Raw genomic sequence first — 24,300 nt, 5'->3', positions numbered from 1 at the left:
TGTAGCCAGAGACCTAAACCATTGAGCTATCCAGCAGTTCTTAATCTATTTAATAATTATCCATAACAACAAAACAATCATGTGTAATCAAAATGATTCTGACTTATGTTGATCCTTTCAAGTTTTTTTTTTTAAGTTATAAATCATGCAGAATTTGTTTGCATTTCCCTCTTCTGATGCACTCTGGGATTCTGCAGCTTGTCATTTGGTGAATGGAAATATGTTTTTTAAAACTATGGCAAAGTACTCTTTATATCTGAATGTAGAAAAAGAAGCTACAATTTCCTTTCCTACTTTTATCTCTCTAGATTTTCATAGATGAGATGGCCACCATAGTTCCTGAGTATTGAGCTACTCCCCCAGCATGAATTGCCAGCTTCCTTTTCCCTTCCATTTTACCATAGTAGCAGTCCTGGAAGCATATACCTGTGCAAGAGCAACTTCAAGTAATAAGCAATTTCAGATATGAAGCCTTTATAACTGAGATAATACCATATAATGAATGAAACTAGGGCTCAAATTGCATCAGAACAGCTCCAAGAAATGTGCTTCAATTAAGTTCTTTTCATCATTGTGTCCAAGAAATTTCTCATGACTAGGAAGGAAGGGATACAAGATTTGCAGATCATACTAACCTTCCAATCTTGGCTGAATAAGTCAAGCATACAGCCACCGTTTGCCTCAGTGTTATTTTTACAGATCAATATCAAGTTTAATACGGTCATAGACCAATATCGGAACATACAAATAAATGTACAAAAACAGTAAAACTCATATATAAAAACATGTACTAAGTTAAAAGCATCCTACCAAAGTAATATACTTAGTCTCCCTTTCAGGTTCCTACTAATAACTAAAATCAGGTACAGTGGACCCTCAACTTACAGACGGCTCAACTTACAGACTTTTCAAGTTACAGACTTCTCTGGCCACAAAATTTAGATTCGACTTGTAGCCAGAGAATCGACCTACAGACCAAAAAAACCAAAATGGAACAAAAATAGAGTAAAAACTGCCAGTTATGGGATTAATTGGTTTTCAATGCATTGTAGGTCAATGGAGATTCGACCTACAGACTTTTTGACTTGCAGCCACCGTTCCAATATGGATTAATTCCTTAAGTAGAGGGTCCACTGTAATTTAAAAACCTTCCTTTCACAGATTTTAACAGCAGCTGCAAGAAATTTCACCACATTGTACCAGATATCTATACTGCATCCAGACAGCAATAAAAGCAATAAAAGCCTCAGAGCACCCAGGGAGTAATTTTAGATGAGGTTCAATAAAATTTCTCCAAATAACAACATAATAAGGACAGTACAGTAGAACATGTGTAACTGTTTCTATTGCACCCAAATTACAAGAACAGCTACATTGAGAGTATGGAATTTTCTTATATTTCCCTTCTAGTACTGGCGATGGTGATGCATTTAGTTGTGCAAGGGTAAAGGCTCTACAATATCTGCATATTAACAATGAATAAAGGTAGTTAGCTGGTTTAAAACGCAGTAGCGCTTTATCCAAAGAAATACTACAGTGGGGTCTTGACTTGAGAACTTAATCCGTATTGGAAGGCGGTTCTCAAGTCAAAAAGTCTGTAGGTCAAGTCTCCATTGACCTACAGTGCATTGAAAATCGATTAATCCCGTAACAGGCCATTTTTGTTCCATTTTGGTTTTTTTCTGGTCTGTAAGTCAATTCTCAGGCTGCAAGTCAAACCTAAATTTTGCGGCCAGAGAAGTCTGTAACTCAAAAAGTCTGTAAGTCAAGCTGTCTGTAAGTCAAGGGTCCACTGTATTTGATATTGCTCCCAAATCATGTTGCAATCTTGGCTGAATAGGTCAAGCATACAGCCATAGGTCGCCTTAGTGTTTTATATGAACAGCTCACTAATTTATTATTAGCATTTAAACATAGCTTCCTATCGTACATGAATGAGGAACTACCAAGGAAGCCTGGATTCATAAGCCAACTTCCAGCTCTGATATAAAATTGATTGCTGATCTGCGCTGATTTGGAAACATATAACTATAGTTTCTTTTTACATAATTACATAGAAAGAACTATTGTGAAGCACTAAATCCCAGTTTGCTTTCCAATTACAAACATAGGATCTAAGCATGCATCTTCTTCTGTTAGTACATATCCTGGCTCATTAATTCAGGAATTTCAACTGTAAGATGTCTCCAGTAGGCAAGAGAACAAAGAGATAATTTTCCAGGTGATGTTAGCACTATAGTCAAAATAAAATAAAAAGGTCAGCTTCCTATAGTAAATGGGCTAGTTGTGTGACATTTTGATTGGTAATAACTGAACATCTATTACACAATATCTCCCTTGAAAGATGAAACCTGATTATAAAATGCATTACATATTTTTAATCTGTCTAGACTTTGGAAACTAAGTACTTTGCAAGATGAAGTTCAAAGTGTTTTCCATCCATTTGATCCCCATCAGACAGTAATATAAAATATGGAAGTATGCCAAGACACTGCAAACAACAATATGCCTGGCAAAATTTGTCTCACATAATAGTACCCTAGAGGTCACTTGATAACAAAGATAATAGAACCTCAGTGCTTACACTGAAATAAATTACTGATACTATGTTGACAAAGAGGCAATCTTAAATCTGTATAATGAGACCAGCTAAAATGTATGGCACTTATGACAATAATTATATCTTTTATGATACATGTACTGTTGACATTTGAATTAACATATGTATTTTCCCCTTAAATTGTGTAAGCAAAATTTTTAACACTTGGACTGAAACTGGATTCGTCTAAATTTTAAACCATACAATAATAGTAACCATTTTGAATTTTTTTAAACTGTTGGCAAACTGTATAGTTTTTGGGTGTTGCAGTACTTCAGCCTTCTTTTGCAAATATACTACATTTTAAAATTAATAGGACAGATTCCTCCTGTATTTTTATGACTTTTTATGGTCCTGAAACTCATGAATCTAGTTCAAATAAATAAAAATGAAAGTAACATACTTAATAGAACAACTAACAAAAACTGTAACAGTTGAACACAGTAACTTCGGGTGCTGCAGAATTATCTATCACATAACAAAATAAAGATACTACAAGTAGCCTATGGCATTGTTTCACAGAAATCCATGTCATGCTGGAAGAATATATATCTCACTATAGTAACTTACATACATAATAAAAAGATGCCAGTTCTTACAGCAGGTATCTCTAATCTAAACTTAGAACTACAGACCTAGAAGGGAGCCTATGGATAATCAAGTCCAGCCTTTGTCAAGGTGGCGCAGCAGGGAACCAAATGCCTAATCACTGGCTCCAAAACCAGATACCTAAACCACTGAGCTATCTGGTAGTTAAATTACTTCATGTATTTCTTTTCACGTTAACCTGTTGCATCAATTTATCTATTAATGCAACAAATTGTTTCTCCATTGTTCAATTGAACTTATTTTTGATCTTCAAGCTTTTTTGAAGCTTCTTCAAACAAATTCTAGTCAGAACTGCTACACACCACACTTCCACCAAATATGCACGTGAATTCCCTGAGCTTCATATTCTGTTTACTGAAGCACAGTGGGGTTAAAACCTACTTGTGGAAAAATTTAAGCCTGTGCCCTCCTTGCAGTCTGCCTGTTCCCAGCCCAGTTGCTTCACAGTCAAAGTCCAGCTGCGTTGTTTCATACAACTGGAAAGCTGTGAATGAGTCTATCCACAGCAGCTCAGAACAGAAAATTTCTGTATTTCCTGAAAGCATAAGAGTTTAACCATTGGGAATAAAGGAACCTCACTAATACATCAGTCAGTTTAGACAGAGGCAAACATATAGTACTGTACTAGGGCACATCTATAAAGGAAAGGGTTCAAAACTTCATGACACTAAAGGAAAAATTCAAAACCTTATGACATGTTCGTACATATTTTTGATTTAGAGCAAGCAATCATAATGACATCAACAGTTGCGCTTACACAGTCACCTTAATCATACAGACTTTCACTTAAGAGTGAAAACAAAGTTATAAATGGAGTTGAAATTATGTTTTTGTTAGCTGAGCTCAAACCAATAAGATTAATCTTGCCACTATTTTAGAAGTTCAAAAACAACAGACAGCCATTCTGTGGATATTAGTAGAAAATGAAATACCAAATAACCCAAATATGTTGTAACTTTTAATTGTGCTTCTTTCTTTTTGAACACTGCAAATATATGAATGCTATAATTTCCACATTAAATATTGGTTAATGCTTAGAATGATTTGTGTGAATTCATAGCCATCTTCTATCTCTTAACACTGGCATCATTAAATGTTAAAACCACAGAAAAATGCAAGAACTGCCAGATTACCAGCCTTATTAACACACTGAAATGACATATTTAAGTCCTGGTTTTGACAAAATGCTAGCACATACGCTACACAGCTTGAAGTGTCACATTAAAAATGCACTCAGAGATATTACTGCAAAGTAATAAAAAGTCATTTTGAAACACGAAATATTCCAGCTTTCATCTTAGTTTTAATATAGAACATTAGTTTAAACTGATGGGAAACAATATCTTGATTAATGTATATTCTTCTCTTATCTTCCTGAGGAAGAGGAAACAAATCTACACTCAACTTTCATTCTGCTAAAAAAAAATACTCCAAGCAATTCTGTACATTTTAATACTTACTGATAAAAACATCTACTTTATGTATTCAACCATATTTCTCATCCATCAGCTTTTAACTTTGTAATATTCTCAATCACAGGGAACAAATAAATCAAGGAAACATTATAAGATTTTGTTCTTAAAATCCTCTGATTACCTTTTGGATCGCCTCAACGTGCTGGTTTCTGGCAGCGAGAAATTGGATAGCACTGTCCAGAAGGAGTCAGACATGATTCTTTATGTACTTTCATTGCCAGGAAAAATACTGTACAATCAAGCCACAAGCAATAAATGAGGGATCAAGAAAACCAGTGACAGAGCCAATGCAAATTCCCTGTAGACTTTGCAGGCTGTTCCTTTAAAGCAAGTGAGGCAAGCAGACAGGAAAACAGGAAAGCTGCTGCTGCTTTCAATGTCTGTGCTTTCAATTGATTCCATCCATGCCTGTCTGCCTTCCTCTCTCTACTCAGAAAGGCATTCACAGAATAACAGTTTCCAAAGGAAACCAACCACAGGACAAGTCTCTTGTTTATTTATTTATTATTTATTTATTTATTTATTTTATTTATATCCCGCCTATCTGGTCGGGTCAGGACCACTCTAGGCGGCTAACAACCATAAAAAGTACAATAAAAATATATAAACAATGCAGTTTATTTAAATGTGCTAATTTATTCATTTTGTTCAAAACAAATACCATATCAGTGAAATTCCCTTCTCCTAGTTTGCCACTGAAATGAAGTTTAAGCATAGGAAATTTTATTTTGTCTACAGCACCCTATCTTTCTTATTGTAAATAAGAATTCATCACTAAATACGATTCTGACTTCAGAGCACACACAATGCAAACACAGAAACCCATAACATTGTGGAAGCAAAATAAATACAAGCTAGAAGCACAATACATTAAAATACTGTGCACACTGTAAGTACAGTGGTGCCTCGCTTAGTGACGTTAATCCGTTCCAGGAAAAATGTTGCTAAGCGATTTAATCGCTAAGCGATTTTTAAAAGCCCATAGAAACGCATTGAAATGTGTTTAATGAGTTCCTATGGGCTTAAAAACTGACCTTATGTGAAGATCCTCCATAGGGGCGGACATTTTGGTGCCTCTAAAGCAAGGCAAAACAGCGGGCGGCCATTTTGGAACTGCCCATCAGCTGTGCAAAAAAGGTCGCTTTGCCATGATCGCTTCCCCGCGATAATCGCAAAGCGATTTTCCCCCATAGGGGCCATCGCTAAGCGATCACTCTGGCGATGGCCAAAACCCCATCGCTAAGTGATTTCATCTCTCAACGGAGCGATTGCTAAGCAAGGCACCACTGTAATTTAAAAAGTGTAAAATACCAATATGTTGAAACAGTGATCACAAACCTCCACTTCCAAACTCAGAAGGCACATTACAGATGGAGCCAAGAAAACTCATGATGTAACTCCCATTCAGATCCCTGGGAATATAAGTATGTCTTTCCTTGGCATCAAAAATATGTCAGTGTCAAGATGAATTTTATCACGAACATCTCATAGATGCAGATGGATCACAGAAATAGTTTATTCCTGAACTCCCACATAGAGAAAGGCCTCTGAGGTCAAGCACAGTCATGAGGTAGGTTCATAGAAAGATGCTTCTTGGGGAGAAATACTTCTTGAGGTCCACAGCTCTGCACAGCTTTGCAAGTTAAAAACAGAACTCTGAATACAGCCAAGAAAAAAATGTGCAGGACAGAAAAGACATGGACTTTCATGTTCATATTGCCTACTTTCTGTCAACAGTCTAGCTGGTAAATCTGCCTAGCTACAGTTTCCAAACTGTCTGTAAAGACACCTTAAAGCACAACGCCCTGCTGTAATCCAGCCTGAGAGCAAACTTATTTGCTAGGGGCACTCAGCATACTAACTGTATTCCAAGGAGCTCTGGCATTTTTTGCTGTAGCTACAGTTTTATTTTGTTTTATATTGTTTGGCTTTGACTTTTTATCGTTACCTTTCTACTGGTTTTGTTTTTTTATTTCCTTGCCACTGCTTTGCTTGTATTGTTTTGTTAAGCTTTGTTGTTGTTTAGTCGTTAAGTCATGTTTGACTCTTTGTGACCCCATGGGCCAGAGCACGACAGGCCCTCCTGTCTTCCACTGCCTCCTGGAGATGGGTCAAAGTCATGTTGGTCGCTTCGATGACACTATCCAACCATCTTGTCAAACATCAAGGTCTTTTCCAGGGAGTCTTCTCTTCTCATGAGATGGCCAAAGTATTGGAGCCTCAGCTTAAGGATCTGTCCTTCCAGTGAGCACTCAGGGTTGATTTCCTTGAAAATGGATTTGTTCTCCTTGCAGTCCAGGGGACTTTCAAGATTCTCATCCAGCACCACAGTTCAAAAGCATCAATTCTTTGGTGGTCAGCCTTCTTTATGGTCCAGCTCTCACTTCCATACATCACTACTGGGAAAACCATAGCTTTGACCATGCAGACCTTTGTTGGCAAGGTGATGTCTCTGCTTTTTAAGATGCTGTCTAGGTTTGTCATCGCTTTCCTCCCAAGAAGGAGGAGTCTTTTAATTTCGTGGCTGCTGTCACCATCTGCAGTGATCATGGAGCCCAAGAAAGTAAAATCTGTCACTGTCTCCATATATTCCCCTTCTATTTGCCAGGAGGTGATGGGACCAGTGGCCATGATCTTAGTTTTTTTTTATGTTGAGCTTCAGAACATTTTTTCCACTCTCCTCTTTCACCCTCATTAAGAGGTTCTTTAATTCCTCCTCACTTTCTGCCATCAGAGTGATATCATCTGCATATCTGAGGTTGTTATTTCTTCCAGCAATCTTAATTCCAGCTTAGGATTCCTCCAGTCCGGCCTTACGCATGATGTATTCTGCATATAAGTTAAATAAGCAGGGAGACAATAGACAGCCTTGTCGTAATACTTTTCCACATATAGATTTCTCAGGAGACTGATAAGGTGGTCGGGCACTCCCATTTCTTTAAGAACTTGCCATAGTTTGTTGTGGTCCATATAGTCAAAGGCTTTTGTGTAGTCAATGAAGCAGAAGTAGATGTATTTCAGGAACTCTCTGGCTTTCTCCATAATCCAGCGCATGTTAGCAATTTGGTCTCGAGTTCCTCTGCCCCTTTGAAATCCAGCTTGTACTTCTGGAAGTTCTCAGTCCACATACTGCTGAAGCTTACCTTGGAGGATTCTGAGCATAACCTTGCTAGCATGTGAAATGAGTCCAATTGTACAGTAGTTGGAGCATTCTTTGGCATTGCCTTTCTTTGGGATTGGGATGTAGACTGATCTTTTCCAATCCTCTGGCCACTGCTGAGTTTTCCAAACTTGCTGGCATATTGAGTGTAGCACCTTAACAGCATCATCTTTTAAGATTATAATAGTTCAACTGGAATGCCATCACCTCCACTGGCCTTGTTGTTAGCCATGCTTTCTAAGGCCCACTTGACTTCGCTCTACAGGATGTCTGGCTCAAGGTCAGCAACCAAACTATCTGGGTTGTCCAGGAAATCCAGATCTGTGTGGTATAATTCTTCTATGTATTCTTGCCACCTCTTCTTGATCTCTTCTGTTTCTGTGAGCTCCCTACCATTTTTGTCCGCTCCAGGTCTTGTTTTTGATAACTGTATAGAACTTCTCCATCTTTGGCTGCAGAGAACGTAATAAATATGATTTCAGTATTGATCTCCATGTGTAAAGTTGCCTCTTGTGTTTTTGGAAAAGAGTGTTTGTGATGACCAGTTTGTTCTCTTGACAAAACTCGATTAGCCTTTGCCCTGCTTCATTTTGAACTCCAAGGCCAAATTTAGCTGCTGTTCCTTTTATCTCTTGACTCCCCATTTTAGCATTCCAGTCCCCTATAAGGACAAGAACATCTTTCTTTGGTGTCAGTTCTAGGTGTTGTAAGTCTTCATAGAATTGGCCAATTTCAGCAGCATCAGCGCATAAACTTGGATTACTGTGATGTTGAAAGATCTGCCTTGGATTCGTACTGAAATCATTCTATCATTTTTGAGATTGCATCCCAGTACAGCCTTTCCCACTCTTTTATTGACTATGAGGGCTCCTCCATTTCTTCTATGGGATTCTTGCCCACAATGCTAGATATGATAATCATCTGAATTGAATTCGCACATTCCCATCCATTTTAGTTCACTGACACCCAGGATGTCAATGTTTATTCTTGCCATCTCTTGTTTGACCACGTCCAGGTTACCAAGGTTCATAGATCTTACATTCCAGGTTCCTATGCAGTATTTTTCTTTGCAGTATCGGACTTTCCTTTCACTTCCAGGCACGTCCAAAGCTGAGCGTCCTTTCAGCTTCCGCCCAACCGCTTCATTAGCACCGGAGCTACTTGTCCTTGTCCTCCACTCTTCCTCAGTAGCATGTTGGACACCTTCCGACCTGAAGGGGTTATCTTCCAGCATCATATCTTTTAGCCTTTTGTTTCTGTCCATGGAGTTTTCTTGGCAAAGATACTGGAGTGGCTTGCCAGTTCCTGCTCCAGATGGATCGTATTTAGTCAGAACTCTCCACTATGGCCTGTCCCTCTTGGATGTCCCTGCACGGCATAGCCCATAGCTTCTCTGAATTACTCAAGCCCCTTTGTCATGACAAGGCAGCAATCGGTGATGGGATTAAGCTACTGCACTACATTGCTTTCCTCCTGTATCCTGCTTTGCCTCACTTTGGTTTTGCCTTGCTTTTTTTTTTTATTGCAACCTATGGCAGCTGACAGACAATTATGGCTGACAGATAGTCTTTGTCTCTCCTTAAGTGTCTGAAGAATCTGGGGCCCACAAAGCTCCTAACCATTCTTAGTAGCAAGCTCCTAAGAATTTCTCCTTAAACAACTGCAAGAGACAGTCCACACAAAGATCTGTATGAGATTGTCAACTCTTCTTCTGAATTTAGATTAAGTAATTTTTGGAACTTAAAGTTACATTCTCATTCTATAAAAAAAAGTGATGATAAATATAGAAAACGGCTTTCTACAATAATGAGGAAAGCAAACTGTAAATAATCTGTTGTTTTAAATTAACATGGTGCTTTTGATGAGCACCTGTCACAAATAACATACACAGGAGTTGAAATAAAAGAGAGACTGCTCTAAGAATAGTAGAGAGACAAATATATCACTTTTCAGCATTTTAGCGAAGTATAGCAGGATACACCTTGATTTTCAAAGAAGAGAATGGTGAGCATGTGAACTCTGTATGGTTTTGCAGGAACTTACAGATAGCCTGTCAGAGGCATTACATGAGAATCTGAGAACATGTCAAAGAAAGCTGGAAAATGTTTTATGACTGGGCCCAGAAACAAACATGAGTAGAGAATAGAGCATAGGTTATGGATTTTAGTACTGTAACACAGCCATGGAGCCAAGACAACCACTATACCAGAGGTCGTCAACCCCCGGTCCGCGCCCCATTGCCGGTCCGTGACTTGAGGGTGGGGGTGGGTGGGGAAGAGCCGGGAGACAGGACATGGCCAGCTGCTGGCTTCCCAGAGGGCTCCAACGAGGCCGGGGAAGGCTCTAGAACCGGCACCAGTGTCTGCATTTGAATTTCCCGCGGAGGGCGGCGAGGAGTAAAATAAAAAATGCTTATTAAAAAAAAGACTCCCAGGCTTCCGCCGTCGCCGCTGGCATGCACTCCCTCACCCCTTCAAGCATGCGCCCACGCACAGGGGTGGGCGTGTGGGTGGGCAGGTGCTCCTGCGCATGCGCAAAGCAGTGAGGGAATGCGCACGCGCTCCCCAACCACTTCATGCGTGCCTCGGAGAGCGCAAGCACGAAGGGCCGCCCCACCTCCTTCAGAGGCTCCGCCGATCCAGACTACTAAAAAGGTTTGGGAATGCTGCTATATACTGTATTATTATAACCACTTCCCTGTATTCCTTTGAGTGTTGTTTGTTTGTTATATGATGAAAATATTTAAAAAACTTTTAAAAAATCTATTTGCAGTTTCCATCTTTATTTAATTAATTTCCAGGACAATTTAGGGGGGTTGTTTGGGATAGCAACAGTTATCTTATGAAGAGGATTCTGCTACTACTGGGGTCTTCTCCCAAACAAGCCTCAGTATGTAACTTCTCAAGGGCTGGGAACCCAATTTTACTTCTGCAGTTGATACCTTCTTTTGGTGTGATTTCTCCAACTGTAAGAGGTTTACACAGCAGCATCCTGTCAATCCTTTTCCCTAACTCCCTTCTACAAATAGAAAGGTAAGGAACTTTGAAATTTGTATGATTTTGGTAAGAGAGAGAGAGAGAAGGTTGGTTGAGTTCACCAAAATAAAGTGAGTACAGAGCTCATTAAGACTGGGAGGACCAGCCAAGTGAAGTAAAAGCATGTAATGAGAGCTACTAGAACCAGCAAGGGTATTTTTGTAGGGCTGTAAAAGACTGTTTTATTTTGGACCTTTTATAACATTATAATTTGTCTCATTTATGACTGGGAGCTACATTACAATAAAGCTATCTATTATGTCTTGTTCTTGTACACTTTTATTTTTGTAAGTTGTCCGAGGAGAGAAAAGTATACAAGCAGTGTTTAGAACGACTTTATAGAGTTATTCACGTTTAGCTGGATATGTATTTGGAGGTAGTTGAGAAAGCACAGAAGGAGAGAATGCAAGTTTGAGTTTTCAACCGGAGGTAAGGAGAGTGTTTTTAGGGCACAAAGAAAGCTTTTGGATTTATTTGCTATTATCCTGTAGACTTCTTGGAAGTTTCACCCATTCCCCTCTCATCTAATTCTTTCCATATCTACTTTTTAATTTGAGCTATTCTGTATTTGCTGCCTTTCAGTGATATTACCTGATCTCTCTCTCTCTCTCTCTCTCTCTCTCTCTATTTCGTTAAGAATTTTAATTTAACTAGCAATACCATCCAATACAAATTACTTCTTAAGTTGATATTGTTTAAGAAAGTTCCGTAGAGCTAAGAATTAAGTATAAAATGAGACGTGCAAGAACCAGACAGAAGATAGTAACATTAAACTGAAACTCAAACCCAGTTATCAACTATTTCATCAGGCACACCTAAAATTGTCTGGGGTCTGAGAAGTACTCCTTAAGGTAGTAGATGAGGAGGACATGCAGACCATACAACCAGATTCATGCTTAGAATGCAGGCTGTTGAGATATGTGAGGGCTGTGTGACCATACTGCCATAACCATCCAGAGGGTTTATGAGACTACACAGGGGATTCTGTTTCCGCAATCAGCTCCATCACAATATCCTTTGCATTCTCCAACATATTCTGTGCAGTCTAGGATCCAATCATACATTTTTCTATCTAGGCATTCAAAAGAAGGGAAAAAATAGAAAAGAAAGAAGGTGACCAAGAGATCAGTAGTTTTGATAGCACAAAGAGATCCTCTGCAGAAAGTTGCAATAACACCAAGAGCAAGGCATGTATTCTCCAGGTCCACTGTCACAAAGACCACCTAATTCTGAAGCAGCTACAGTTGTGCCCCGCATGACAACGATAATCTGTTCCCCTGAAATCGCTGTTAAGCGAAATCATCGTCATGTGAAAAACAATTCCCCATTGGAATGCACTGAAACCCATTTAATGCGTTCCAATGGGGAAATTACCTCGTTGTCCAGCGAAGATCGCCCATAGGGAAGCCATTTTTCAAGCGCCAATCAGCTGTTAAAAGGGCTGCCCTGCAAAGCATGGGTCGGGAAAACACAGGGCAGCCATTTTAGGAACCCGACGATCAGCTGGAAAAATCATCTTTCGAACAAACAGTTCACGAAGCACGGACCTAATCATTGTCAAACGAAAATCCCCCATAGGAAACATTGTTTTGCGATCGCTATAGCGATCTCAAAAAATCATTGTCCAGCGGATTCGTCGTCATGTGGGGCACCACTGTATTAGATAGCCTAGAAGCCCTAGAAGAAGTGCAAAGGCAGTCCCAGTTGTGGCCAGGAAGCCCTTTCCTCAAAATTAGTGCACCAGCAGATCCCATTCCTGGAGAGATTTGATCTGGCTATGATGACAGGTACCTTAGTTACATCCTGGCTGGATTACTGTAATGCACTTTATGTGGCGTTGCTTATGGAAAGTGTCAGGAGACTTAAACAGGTTGAAAACACAGGAGCCATTTTGCTTACTGGGGAAAATATTTTTAACCCACCTTTTTCCTTAAAAATTATTATTTATTTTATTATTTATTATTATTATTTATTTTATTATTTATTATTATTATTTATTTTATTTATATCCCGCCTATCTAGTCAACTCAGGACCACTCTAGGCGGCTAACAAGAGAAAATAATAAAAGAAAACATATATAAGGCGGCATAAATAATAAAAATAATACTGTATGAGGAATTTTAAACTAGAGTAATCTTCAATACCATATTAAAGAGGTCCCCTCCAGTGACCTTTCAAAGTTCTCTTGGTCATCAATGCGAAGTGTGAAGGTCATATTCTGTGAGTACATGCATCCCACTGTAAGTGAATGACAACACTGAAATTTAAAACACTGAGTTTCAGGTTAAGGCTGAGAGAATGGGAAATGAAGTGCAAATAACTTCTCCTTCGCTGAAGACTCAACAGAAGGTTTATCAATTCAGATCCCATGAGTGAGATAACCAAGACAAGATTGACTGATGACAATGTCTAGAGCAGAGGTCCCCAACCCCCGGTCCACGACCCAGCAGTGGCCCATGGCCTGGGCAGGACTGGACCATGGACACAGAACTCCTGCCCCCATGCTAGCATGCTGCACACTTGCGCGCAAGCACGGTCTGCCCCCTGCGAGTGCGCTGCATGCATGCGCATGTGTGCCACCCATGTGAGCATGCCATGCCCCCCAACCAGTCCATGTTTGGGGACAGGTTGGGGACCACTGGTCTAGAGGAACTTCTATGACCGCTTCATTGTCTACCAGCAGTGAAGAAGTCAGAAAGGTTCTGTAGCTCAGTGGTCCCCAACCTTTTCCAAAACATGGACAAGTTTGGGCAGGTGCGATCTGTGCGTGGGGGTGCTTGCGGGCGGTGGGGTGCATGCTCACACATGCATGGGGTGGGGGTGTTCACAAGTGGGGGCGCACTCGTGCACATGCTCTGATGGCTGGGGCACCTGTGCATGCGTGTGGGCATGTGTGGGGGAGTCGGGGAGCAGGAGATCTGTCTACATGGCCTGGTCCTGCCAAGGCCACAGTCCGGTACCGGACCATGGATCAGGGGTTGGGGACAATGGAAGCTTCAAAACACTTAAAAAGAGAGTCATAATTTGTAAAAGACTGATGGTTTCTATTTGGTTCATGTGTTTCATGATTATTTTTCCTGTTCTTGCTGAATTTACATGACACCCTGATGTTCTTTGGGGTAACTCAAAAACATGATTCTTACACTGTCCACTTTACAACTTTACGAAACGCAAATGCATTAATTCCACTACATCCATGGCATAAATCAGCTGTCCAATTGTGTTCCAATAAAAATAGGAAAGCTATAAGGTTGGCAAGACTTTGTGCATGACAACCACTGAGGATGTCTTAGAAAAGGAAAACTTGCTTAATTCAAATAAGTTTCTGACATTTCTTGACACATACAGGACTGTCCATAACTCAACTGCCTTGAGCAAATGCTAGCTCTGCACTCAGCAGAAACAGCAGAAGTGTGGATTTCAATATATGCCAAGTCCATGAATTATTTCTGGTTATTCACTAATCCCATAACCAAGGATAAAAGGGCTATCAAAGGTCATGTTAAGCTATTTCATTTTAACAGGAGAGTCCAAAGGGGAATACAACATAAGGAGGATTAGTCAACATTTCAAGTGAGAATTGGGTCATAGTATGATTTGGAAATTACAGACATTTGGAAAATGAAAGATATACTTACACAACCCACTCAAGGTCTGAAACTAGAAAAGGAAGAGTCACAATTAGCAAAGACAACAGAAGTTAAGTATTATTTACCAGGTCATTCACCTGAAAGAATATATGTGTGATTGAACTAGATACTCTAAATTTAGAGAATTTTGTATATCTCCTCCACAGGTGTACTTATGTATTGAATCTGAATAAGGAATATACTTTCATTTGTGGTAGCAACGCATGTACAGTAAATGGTGACACACACAGACACAATGATCACTAGGAACTTATTATTATGGGATAATAGTTCCTGGAATACAGCTTGTGCTGCATCCACAGGACATAATACATATTAATGTATTCCACTATGTGAAACTATCTGGTAGATTAGACAGCAAATAAGATAGATATTAGGGAATCATCTTTGCAGGGCTTGGAAGGCTGGAAATGGAAAGAATACAAGAGCTTCTCTGTGTTGCTGGAAATATTGGCTAATATGACTGATGCTTTAAAGGAAATGGCAACAAAAATAAAGGCCATGAGAGAAGTAGAACTTCAAAATAGGATGACTCTGGACTTTTATTAAAACAAAAAGTAGGTATGTATGCTATTGTGGGAAAACAGTGCTGTGTTTATATTCCAGAAGGTACTCAGTCTTTCACCATGTAGATCAAATGCAGCAAGCTGTAACAGACTACAGAAAAACAGATAAAACAGTAAGATGGGAAAGTACTGGTACCTGGTTCAGAAGGAGGAGCAATATTAAGGTACTGTCTTATTGGGAAAGTCATATTTGTCTTTGGAAAATACGCAATATCTTGTGTGAAAGTAATGACAACAGTTACACTAAAAGACAAAAAAAAGTGAAAAAGAGATTCAGGGACTCGATATGAGAATCACTTGTAAGAATGAAATGGGACCTGAAAGTAGTAGTGAAGGTCAGAGCATGTTCCTGCAGCAAACAGAAATTAGACCATACAATTTGTCAGACAACAGTGAGAACAATTTTGATACTTCAGAAGAATCACCATACAGTACATGCCCATGACGAGTATTAACTAAGACAAATAATACAGACAAAAATTCAGGAGACAGTGCATATGCACCTTGCGTCTCTATTGATAAAATAAGAAACAATTCCCAAGGGTGGATGCACACAATCTCTAGAAATACATATAGTAGACCATGCTGCTTGGCTAACGTAGGATTTACAGGTAAAACAGAGCATACAGTAACAACACAGAAGCAGGTTGGCCTTGTTTTTCATCTAGATCAGCAGTCAGATGAGATTGGAAACAATGATCAGCACTATCCAAAACTTTAATCTACTCATTAGAAGACTGCAGTAGTATAATTTACTATAGTTAAGGGTAAGGATTAAGTGTAAGAAATAGGGACATAGATTATGAGCAAATGGAGCAAATAGTAAAGTCAATACCAGACCTGTGAGACAAATACAAAGCTCCCATGTATAGTATTGACTATGTAAAAAATGAATTAGTGTTAGAGAAAATAAAAGGTATTTTAGTATATTTGACATATTACAGGCCATATTCTGCATGATAAAGAAATTAAAATGAGATTCAGATAGGACGTTGTGAGCAGAGAGACGTCAGTGTGCCGTCCTCCAGTACATCAGCACCTGACGACGACCACGGTTGTATAGAAGGGGTGCTGGTGGAGATAGAACAGAAGAAAACAAAGAGACAAGCGACAGAGGTTTGCTTGGCTGATGATAAGGGGGTGGAGCAAGACCTGATTGCCTGGGAGGAGGTCTTAAGAGGTGGGGGAAAAACACGCAGGCTTTCCAAATAATGGTCAGAGAAGATGAAGAACGAAAAGATAAGGCGGTGCAGACAGACTGGGGCAGTGAACCGGGGTATCCAACTGGACTGCTCAAGGATTTTCCTAATCTCCATACTGGTGGAGATCTGCTACCGGATCCGGTGGGAGATAATGCTGCGAAAGGGGAGCTTGAGCCGCTAGAATGGACAGTGGTCATGTACCCCCGCAACCAGCATGGGGAACGGAGGGTGATTCATCCCAGTCCCTCTTTACTACAACAGTCGCGCAAGGGGGACTGGGCGAGGCATCCCTGTTGTGGGACGATCTGCGCGGTTCAGACCACCCCTTTGAGGCCGATGACGGATCGCGAGCAGTTTGGGCCAGCCCCAATGTAAGAAGCGACTGGATGGCACCAGAGTTAAGAGTTCGTAGTTATAAGGTTCTTCCAGAGTTAAGTTTAATGGACCATTTTAAAGCAGTAGAACAAGAAGTTTTGAATAATAAAAAGGAACCTGTAGAAGTTTTAAGTCAGCCTCCGTCTCTCATTTCCGCGCCTACCAGGGGGCCGCCCATGGCGGGAGAAGGACCCATTCACAGACATTTAGTGCTTGAAAATGTAGTTTAAATCTAAACTTGTCTGTGATATTAAAAAGGTTGCTGAAGTTGGCAGAAGGAAAACCACAAGTATTTTGAATCTGGAAAAATAAGGAGTCATAAAAGGAGGCACAAAGCTCAAAGGGAAAAAATGCAAGAAAGCAATCTATTTTGGCATTTGAAAGAATACATAAAAGGTGTTTACCATATTTTCCGTGTATAAGACAATACTTTTTTCTAAGATATTTAGAGTAAAAATTGAGGGTTGTCTTATACATGGAAGTAAGGAGGAGGAAGGATCAAAACGCTTTGACCCCTGATTTTCCCCTCCACTTTCTTGTGAAGAAAGAAATTTTGGGTTAGAAAAGTGGGGGGTGTCTTATACACGGGAAAATGTGGTAATTGGGAATAGATATCTGGTGTGGTGTAGTGGGTAGAGTAATGGACTAGGACTCAGAAGCCCTGGGTTTGAATCCCTGTTCAGCCATGGAAATTCAATGGGGGTATGGAATTGATAAAACTAAACCTTAAAATCTCAGTTACCTATGCTGGAACTGGAACCTGAGGAATCTTTGATGGGACGGGTGAACTGAAATATGAAATAAGCATCCTTCAGGTCGATGGTAGTAAACTAGTTTCCCTGTGATAGAAGAGGGAGAATGGAATCGAGAGTTAGCATACTGAATTTTTTGTAAAGTATGTATTTGTTGAGTTGTCAGAGGTCCATGATGAGTCTAATACCCCCATCCTTCTTAGGGACTGCAAAGTATCGAGAGAAGAAGCCCGCGTTAGAGTCAGAAGGTGGAACTATGACTATCGCCCCTCTCCTGAGGAGAGCTGAAATTTCCTCTTGTAAAGGTAAGGAGAAGGGGGTGGGCTCGATGGAATTTGTTGGGGGGGTTGCAAAAATTCTATCACGTACCCCCATTCAATGATGGCAAAACCCATTTGTCCATTGTAATCCTCCTCCATTGGGGAAGGAATGGACGGAGACTGGTAGAATTACAAGGGCAGTTAGGAATAGGGCTTACACCTGCATTGGGATTTGCGAAAAGGCTGTCTGGAGCCCTGATATTGCTGCTGCTTCGGTTGCATCATATTGGAATGAAGGGGCTGGTAGGCCTGCTCACGGTGTTGTTGCTTGCTGTACTGAAGGGACTGCTACTGAGGGAGTTGTTGGTAGAACAGCTTTTTATAAGGCAGTTTCTGATACCGATACGGTTGGTATGGGATGTAAGACTTAGCTGTCTTCCTCATTTTATGGATGTTCTCCATTATGTTGTCTGTTTTAGAGTTGAACAGCCCCACAGCATCGAAGGGAAGATCTTCGATTTTGGTCTTGTTATCATCTAGAATGTTTGCCGCCCTAAGCCAGGCATGTTGTCTGAGTGCTATTGAGGAAAGCAGAAATTTGGAGGCGGTGTCAGTGGTATGCTTCGCTGCCTGTCTTTGCTGCTTAGTGAGGATATTGGCCTCTGCATAGGTATTGAGAGCTTCAGTCTTTAACGGTTCCAAAAGGGTTTGAAGTGTGGGGAGGATTCTGATCCACAGATGTTTTTGGCAAGTGCCCATTGCAGCCTGGCAGTTGAAATTCTAATAAGTAATGCCGCCAATGAGCAAAGGTTTTTTTCCAAAGGAGTCGATCTTTCTGCCCCCTTATTCACAGGTGTGGTAGAAGACCTGCTGCGAGACTTGCATTGAATAGCCTCGACCACGATGAAGTTAGGTATCGGATGTTTAACCAGAAAATAAGGATCTGATCCATGATTTTTGTAGTGGTGTTCAATCTTTCGCAGGATTTGGAGAGTCGAAGGCGACCTATCCCAAGAATTTTTAACCAGAGTAAGGAGTGCCAGTATAAGGCTTAAACTAGGAGGGGTCCTGTCCTGCTCCATATCATGGAAAACTAAATCCATTTCTTGTTGTGGAATCTGTGCATCAAGTTTCAGTGTCTTAGCCATGCACAAGATAAGTTGTGCATATGATGTATAGTCCTCCAATGACTGTGGAAGATTGCCAGTGGCACCGCATCAGGAGCCTCGGATTCATCAGATGAGGATGCGTTGGAACCATGAGACAACTGAGAAGTCAATGGTGGTGGTCATGGTACTGGGGCTGGCAGTATAGGTTCAGCATCCTATTGGGTAGATACAGAGAAAGGTTCCGTATCATGGTCGTGAGGACTGGAGTACAGCGTGGTAGCCTGTACTGAGGAGCGGCTCCTGTGAAGCTTGAGTCATTTAGGAGGCACGGAAGGCATCAGCATCATCAATCTCTTTCAGGGTGGTGCAGCTTGGGGGGTGAAAATATCCCCTTGGTACTGCAAAGAAGTTTGCCGTGAAGGAGCTATGGGAGGGTACCAGGGTGGTAGCGGGTGATCCGACCCTCTGTATTGATCGTGGTATCCATAGCCCTGGTATGGATAGGGATGGTACCGGTCACAGTATGGATGACCATAAGGAGGTAAACCCTCTGGATGGTATTATTGCTCCTCAAACCCGGATGGCTGGTACAGAGAGGCATGTTTGCGTTTCTCCTTTCTTTTCCTAGGAGTGCATGGAGCGGACTCCTGTTCCGTCTCAGTCTCAGTATCTGCCCGCCCTGAAGATCGGGAGCTGAAAGGGGCTATGGCCGGGCTGGATGGTGCAACAGCCCCAAATCGGCCCGAACTCGGAGACATGCTCAGAATATAGTATCATGAGCTTGTTGGGCTGGAGGTATAGTGTTCCTCCCTGTCAGAAAGCCCAATATCGTCCCTTGAAGAATCTTGCACCGGTATAAGAGGTATAGAAAGAGGTGCGGTAGCCAGCTTGGCCAAGTCCTTTTGCCTCTTAGGCTTCTCCTTGTCCTTTTTCTTATTTGCAGGATTGGTAGATCTCAGCTGAGCCTTGGAAGAAGCCAGCTTAGGCGGGTTTTTTAGAGTTCTTGGATTTCACAGGTAAAGAAGTTGTGCTGGATAGAGATTAAGCAACAGGGCTAGTGGTCGATTTAGCAGCCTCCTGGCGAGGAGGGTTGGAGGAAGGGAGGGTTGTAGCCTCCATAGCAGGGTTGATTTCTCGTAGAGAAAAGATCTCAGTCATTGGAGCCGTAGCTTAATAGCCTGCTTGGAAAAAGTCCTGCACGCGGTGCACGACTGGGTGTGATGGGATTCCCCCAGACAAAATAAACAGAGATTGTGCCCATCTGTAAGTGGAATTTGTCTAAGACAAACGGAGCACTTCTTAAAGTCCCAAGGGGCCATAAAGCAAAAAGAAAATAAAAAGGGGGGGAAAACGTTGAGGGGAGGGGGGAAGATAGATTTACCAAAGCTAAAATCACTTTCCTTAGCGCTCTAGTTCCTAATGTCCTACTCGAACAGCAGAAAAGAGGATCTGAAAGGAAGGTTGAAGAGGTGGCGCTCATATCCTGTGGGGGGGGGACGAATTGTCTCTTTTTTTCCTCAGCTCTAGAATCTTCCAAACATCCTGCACAGGCGCAGGATAAACCCATTTATGTGCATTCACAGAGGCCACTACGAAGAAGAATTAACTTCAGTCTGTCTACCACATTTATTGCGCTAATTATATGTGCCAATTTCCTCTACTTCAAGTTATGTGGTAAAGATTTAAAAATATAGGAAGCTTTTAAAGGTAAGGGTAAAGGTTCCCCTTGACATTTAGTCCAGTCGTGTCCAACTCTAGGGGGCAGTGCTCATCCCCGTTTCCAAGCCATAGAGCCAACGTTTGTCCGTAGACAGTTTCTGTGGTCACATGGCCAGCACAACTAGACACGGAATGCCGTTACCTTCCCATCGAGGTGGTACCTATTTATCTACTTCATTTTTACATGCTTTCAAACTGCTAGGTTGGCAGGAGCTGGGACAAGCGACGGGAGCTCACTCCGTCGTGTGGATTCAATCTTACGGATGCTGGTCTTCCGACTCTGCAGCACAGAGGCTTCTGCAGTTTAATGCGCAGCGCCACCACATCCCACACATAAGAAGCTTTTACACTGTGAATAAAAACAAGTAGCAAATGTTAATAGTGGCATTTACAGCTGTAAAAGTGGACAGATAATGTTGGGAGCTCTAAGTAGTAACAGATGTCAGAGCTGTCATTTCCAGCTAACATTTGGGAAGTTTACTTTCATGTGATTCTTAGTGATCCATTTTATTGGCAGTAGTGCTTCCTGATATCTGGCTGCTTTATTCTGTGGCCCCCAAGAGTTTCTCAACAATGAAAGGGATTCCATGAGATCCTCGGGAACTTCAGGAGAGAAACTGAAAATGTTTTACAGTATTTCCAAAAAAATCACCAGGGCTACTGACTTCCTCAGCCTTATGTGGCGTAAGCTGCAGTGACAGGGTTACGCCACATAATTATGCACTCAGCTATAGACCTGCAACATTATTGCCAAACACTAGGAATTACACCACTTTAAGACTTTTAATTAAAGAAACTCTATTCTCTACTTATTATAACAGAAAATATTCTTAACAAGAGGCAACCACTGATAAAAGATACAAGAGAAGTGAAAAAAAAATACTGCATGAAGTATTCTATCAATACTGACCATCTCCCCAGACTACTTCTCACTTCCATAAATAGATACAATCAGCTTCTTGTTTTAAAAAATTACCACACCCAGCACAGATCTTATCTAAGCCAGAAAAGGAAAACTACTATCTCAGGCAAGCTTTTATTCTAATAACAACAACATAAGCAAATTTCCTGTTGTTGATCTGTATAGTGAAAGGAGAATGATAAAGACAGTGCTTCTAGGTGAGCAAATAAAATGGCACCAACAAATAATATCACAGTAGATAAAATCATTTAATAAAATGTTTATTAGAATTTTAAGATCCATTTTGATGAAGTGAGATCATACATAAACATTGCTGGAATGGTTAAGAAAGGCATCTGTAATGTTTCCATTGAATTTTTTTTACAGTCTGTAACGCCAGTACCTTTTTTATGCTAATATGAATTCTTCCATTGCAAGTCAATGTATGAAACTACAGTACATTATTAAAATACCATAGATTGAATTTCATTCTGTGATCTAGTAAGAAATACAGAGACATCATTACTATAAATCTTTCTAACTAGGAAAAGTCCCAATTGCATTTCTTTCCCTGCAGCAAATGGACAGGTAAAACAAGTCATTCCAAAGAAATTTCTGATGTATCTCCAGTTCTGAATTTCTGATCAGCTCAAATAATGGGAGTCAGAAGGCTGTTCGGAATTAGTATACAGATATAGCCAGAAACAAGCTTTTACCATTATGGTTTGGAAGGCAATCATCATCAGAAAAGCTACTGAGTTACAGAAACGCAACCTACAGCAAATATGCATGGTGCTGAACTGGTCTCATACCACAAGTTGAAAAACCAACAATCATGTAGAAATTGTAAAGGGCAACAAACCTAGATTGTACCCATATGCTGAAATACTCTAGCACAGCGATCCCCAACCTTTTTGGGACTGTGGACCAGTTGGGGGGTGTGGGCTTCATCTGTGTGGGTACAGGGGCACCCCTGCACTCACGGCTGGGCGTGTCATGCTCACAGAGGGGGCATGTCACACTTGTGGAGGGGTGTGCTGCGCTCGTGCGCCCCTCCACGAGCGCAACACGCCCACTCGCGAACACGACACGCCCGCCCGTAAGCATGACACACCCACCACACATGCATCCGGGGGGGGGGCGAGATCCATGTCTGTGGCCCAGTTCAAGGAAGCCCGCAGACCGGCAGCAAGCCATGGACCAGGGGTTGGGGACCCCTGCTCTAGCAAACTCACTTCACTGACACATTGTTCTCGATTCCTTCCAGTGTAAAAAGATATGGAAGAATCTGCCTTATAGTGGATCAGACTACTGGTCCACCTAGCTCAATATTGTCTCACTAGCAATGGTTACTCAGGATTCCAAACAGAATTATTTCCTAGTACAGTGGTTCTTAACCTTGGGTTACTCAGGTGTTTTTGGACTGCAACTCCCAGAAGACTTCACCACCAGCTGTGCTGGCTGGGGTTTCTGGGAGTTGCAGTTCAAAAACACCTGAGCAACCCAAGGTTAATAACCACTGTCCTAGTATAACATTGGGATCCCTGGTGTTACCTGGAGGTCTTTTATCTAAATACTAACTGGGCCCAACACTGCTTATGCAATCAGACAAGATCAGTGCTTTTTGGATAATATACAGTGGTGCCTCAACTTACAACCACCCCGATTTATGACCATTTCGAGTTATGGCCAGCTCCAGCCACAAAATTTTGCTTTGACTTGCGACCGGAGCTTCAAGTTACAACCAGAAAAAAGCAGGGGAAAATTCAAATTGCTAACCATTGGTGGTGAAGAGGCTGCTTCTTTGTAGCTCTTTCGCCCCAGCAGTTAGAGAGTGTGTGATCGGAGGAGGCTTTGGACTGCCTGGTAAAAGCCATTTAAAAACTTGGCTCTTTAGGCAGGCCTTCCCTTCAATCAATTAACTGATCTTTAGTCTTTGTTTTCTGAGTTATTTCATCATGGCAATGTTTTAGAAATAAGTGTTAAAGTTATGATGTACTGGATGATTTTATGATGTTTGTTACATTGTTATGTTTTTATCATGTGTGTAAGCCGCCCCGAGTAGACTTTGTCTAGGGGGGCAGGGTAAAAATCTAATAGAAGTAAGTAAAAGTAAAAAAAAAAAAAAAAACTGGCTCTTCTGGGTGGGTTTTGCAGCGTGGGTTTGGGCTGGATGATGGGGTTATGTTTCTATGCTGTGATGGGTCAGGTCTTGCAGGGTTTGTTTGTTTGCAGGGTTCCCCCCTAGCCACAGATAAGAAAAGGCCTAAGCAACACAGCAATGTAAAGGGACCTTTTGTAGAGCTATTTTCTAGAAAACTGCTAGGAATACATGACTGCTACACCATATGGTTACATCAGTGAGACATTATTTCCTCATGGGATCTAATTACAGTGGTTCCTTGACTTATGAACATCCCAACTTATGACCATTTCAAGTTACGATCAGCTCCAGCTGCAACATTTTTCTTCCACTTGCAATGACAGCTTCCACTTATGAACAGAAAAAGGCAGGGGGAAAAGGCGGAGAATTCAAATTTCTAACTGCAGGTGGCGATGAGGCTGCTTCTTTGTAGCTCTTTTGCCCCAGCAGTTAGAGAGTGTGCGTCATTGTTGTAGGCTTAGAACTGCCTCCTTCTGCTTCTGAGAGCATGTGTGCTTGCAGGGAGGCTTTGGGCTTCCTTGTAAGGTAAGGTGCTGTTTTCCGCTTTTTAAAAACTGTTCTGGGTGTTTCTGCAGCATGGTTTTGGGCTGGGGAGGATTATATTTCTGTGCTGTGATGGGTCTTCGGGGAGTTGTGCTTTTTTTGTTTCCTCCCCCCATTTCTGATGGGTCTTGGAGAGTATTGTTGCTTTTTGGATTTCCCCCCATTTCCAATGGGTCTTTG

General features: G+C 41.1%; 1 protein-coding gene across 16 annotated transcripts in view; it reads right to left on the bottom strand.

The window, feature by feature from the left end:
* MAST2 (microtubule associated serine/threonine kinase 2) overlaps positions 1–24,300 on the bottom strand; it is a 234,073-nt gene that overhangs the window by 112,061 nt on the left and 97,712 nt on the right. For 2 of the 16 annotated variants that reach the window (XM_072997574.2, XM_078392849.1), the window contains exon 1: positions 13,024–13,205. The exons of 12 other annotated variants lie outside the window; for them this stretch is intronic. In XM_072997574.2, coding sequence (XP_072853675.2) covers positions 13,024–13,109 — 86 coding nt within the window. In that variant the 5' untranslated portion in view covers positions 13,110–13,205. Of the gene's footprint in view, positions 1–4,804; positions 5,126–13,023; positions 13,206–24,300 lie in introns of those variants that run through there. 2 more of the 16 variants (XM_072997576.2, XM_078392850.1) reach the window with 1 other exon arrangement.

The sequence above is a fragment of the Pogona vitticeps genome, chromosome 4 (assembly GCF_051106095.1).
Source record: "Pogona vitticeps strain Pit_001003342236 chromosome 4, PviZW2.1, whole genome shotgun sequence".
Lineage (NCBI taxonomy): Eukaryota > Metazoa > Chordata > Lepidosauria > Squamata > Agamidae > Pogona > Pogona vitticeps.
Note: the sequence above shows the minus strand (reverse complement) of the source record. Positions and strands in the feature narration are given on the sequence as shown.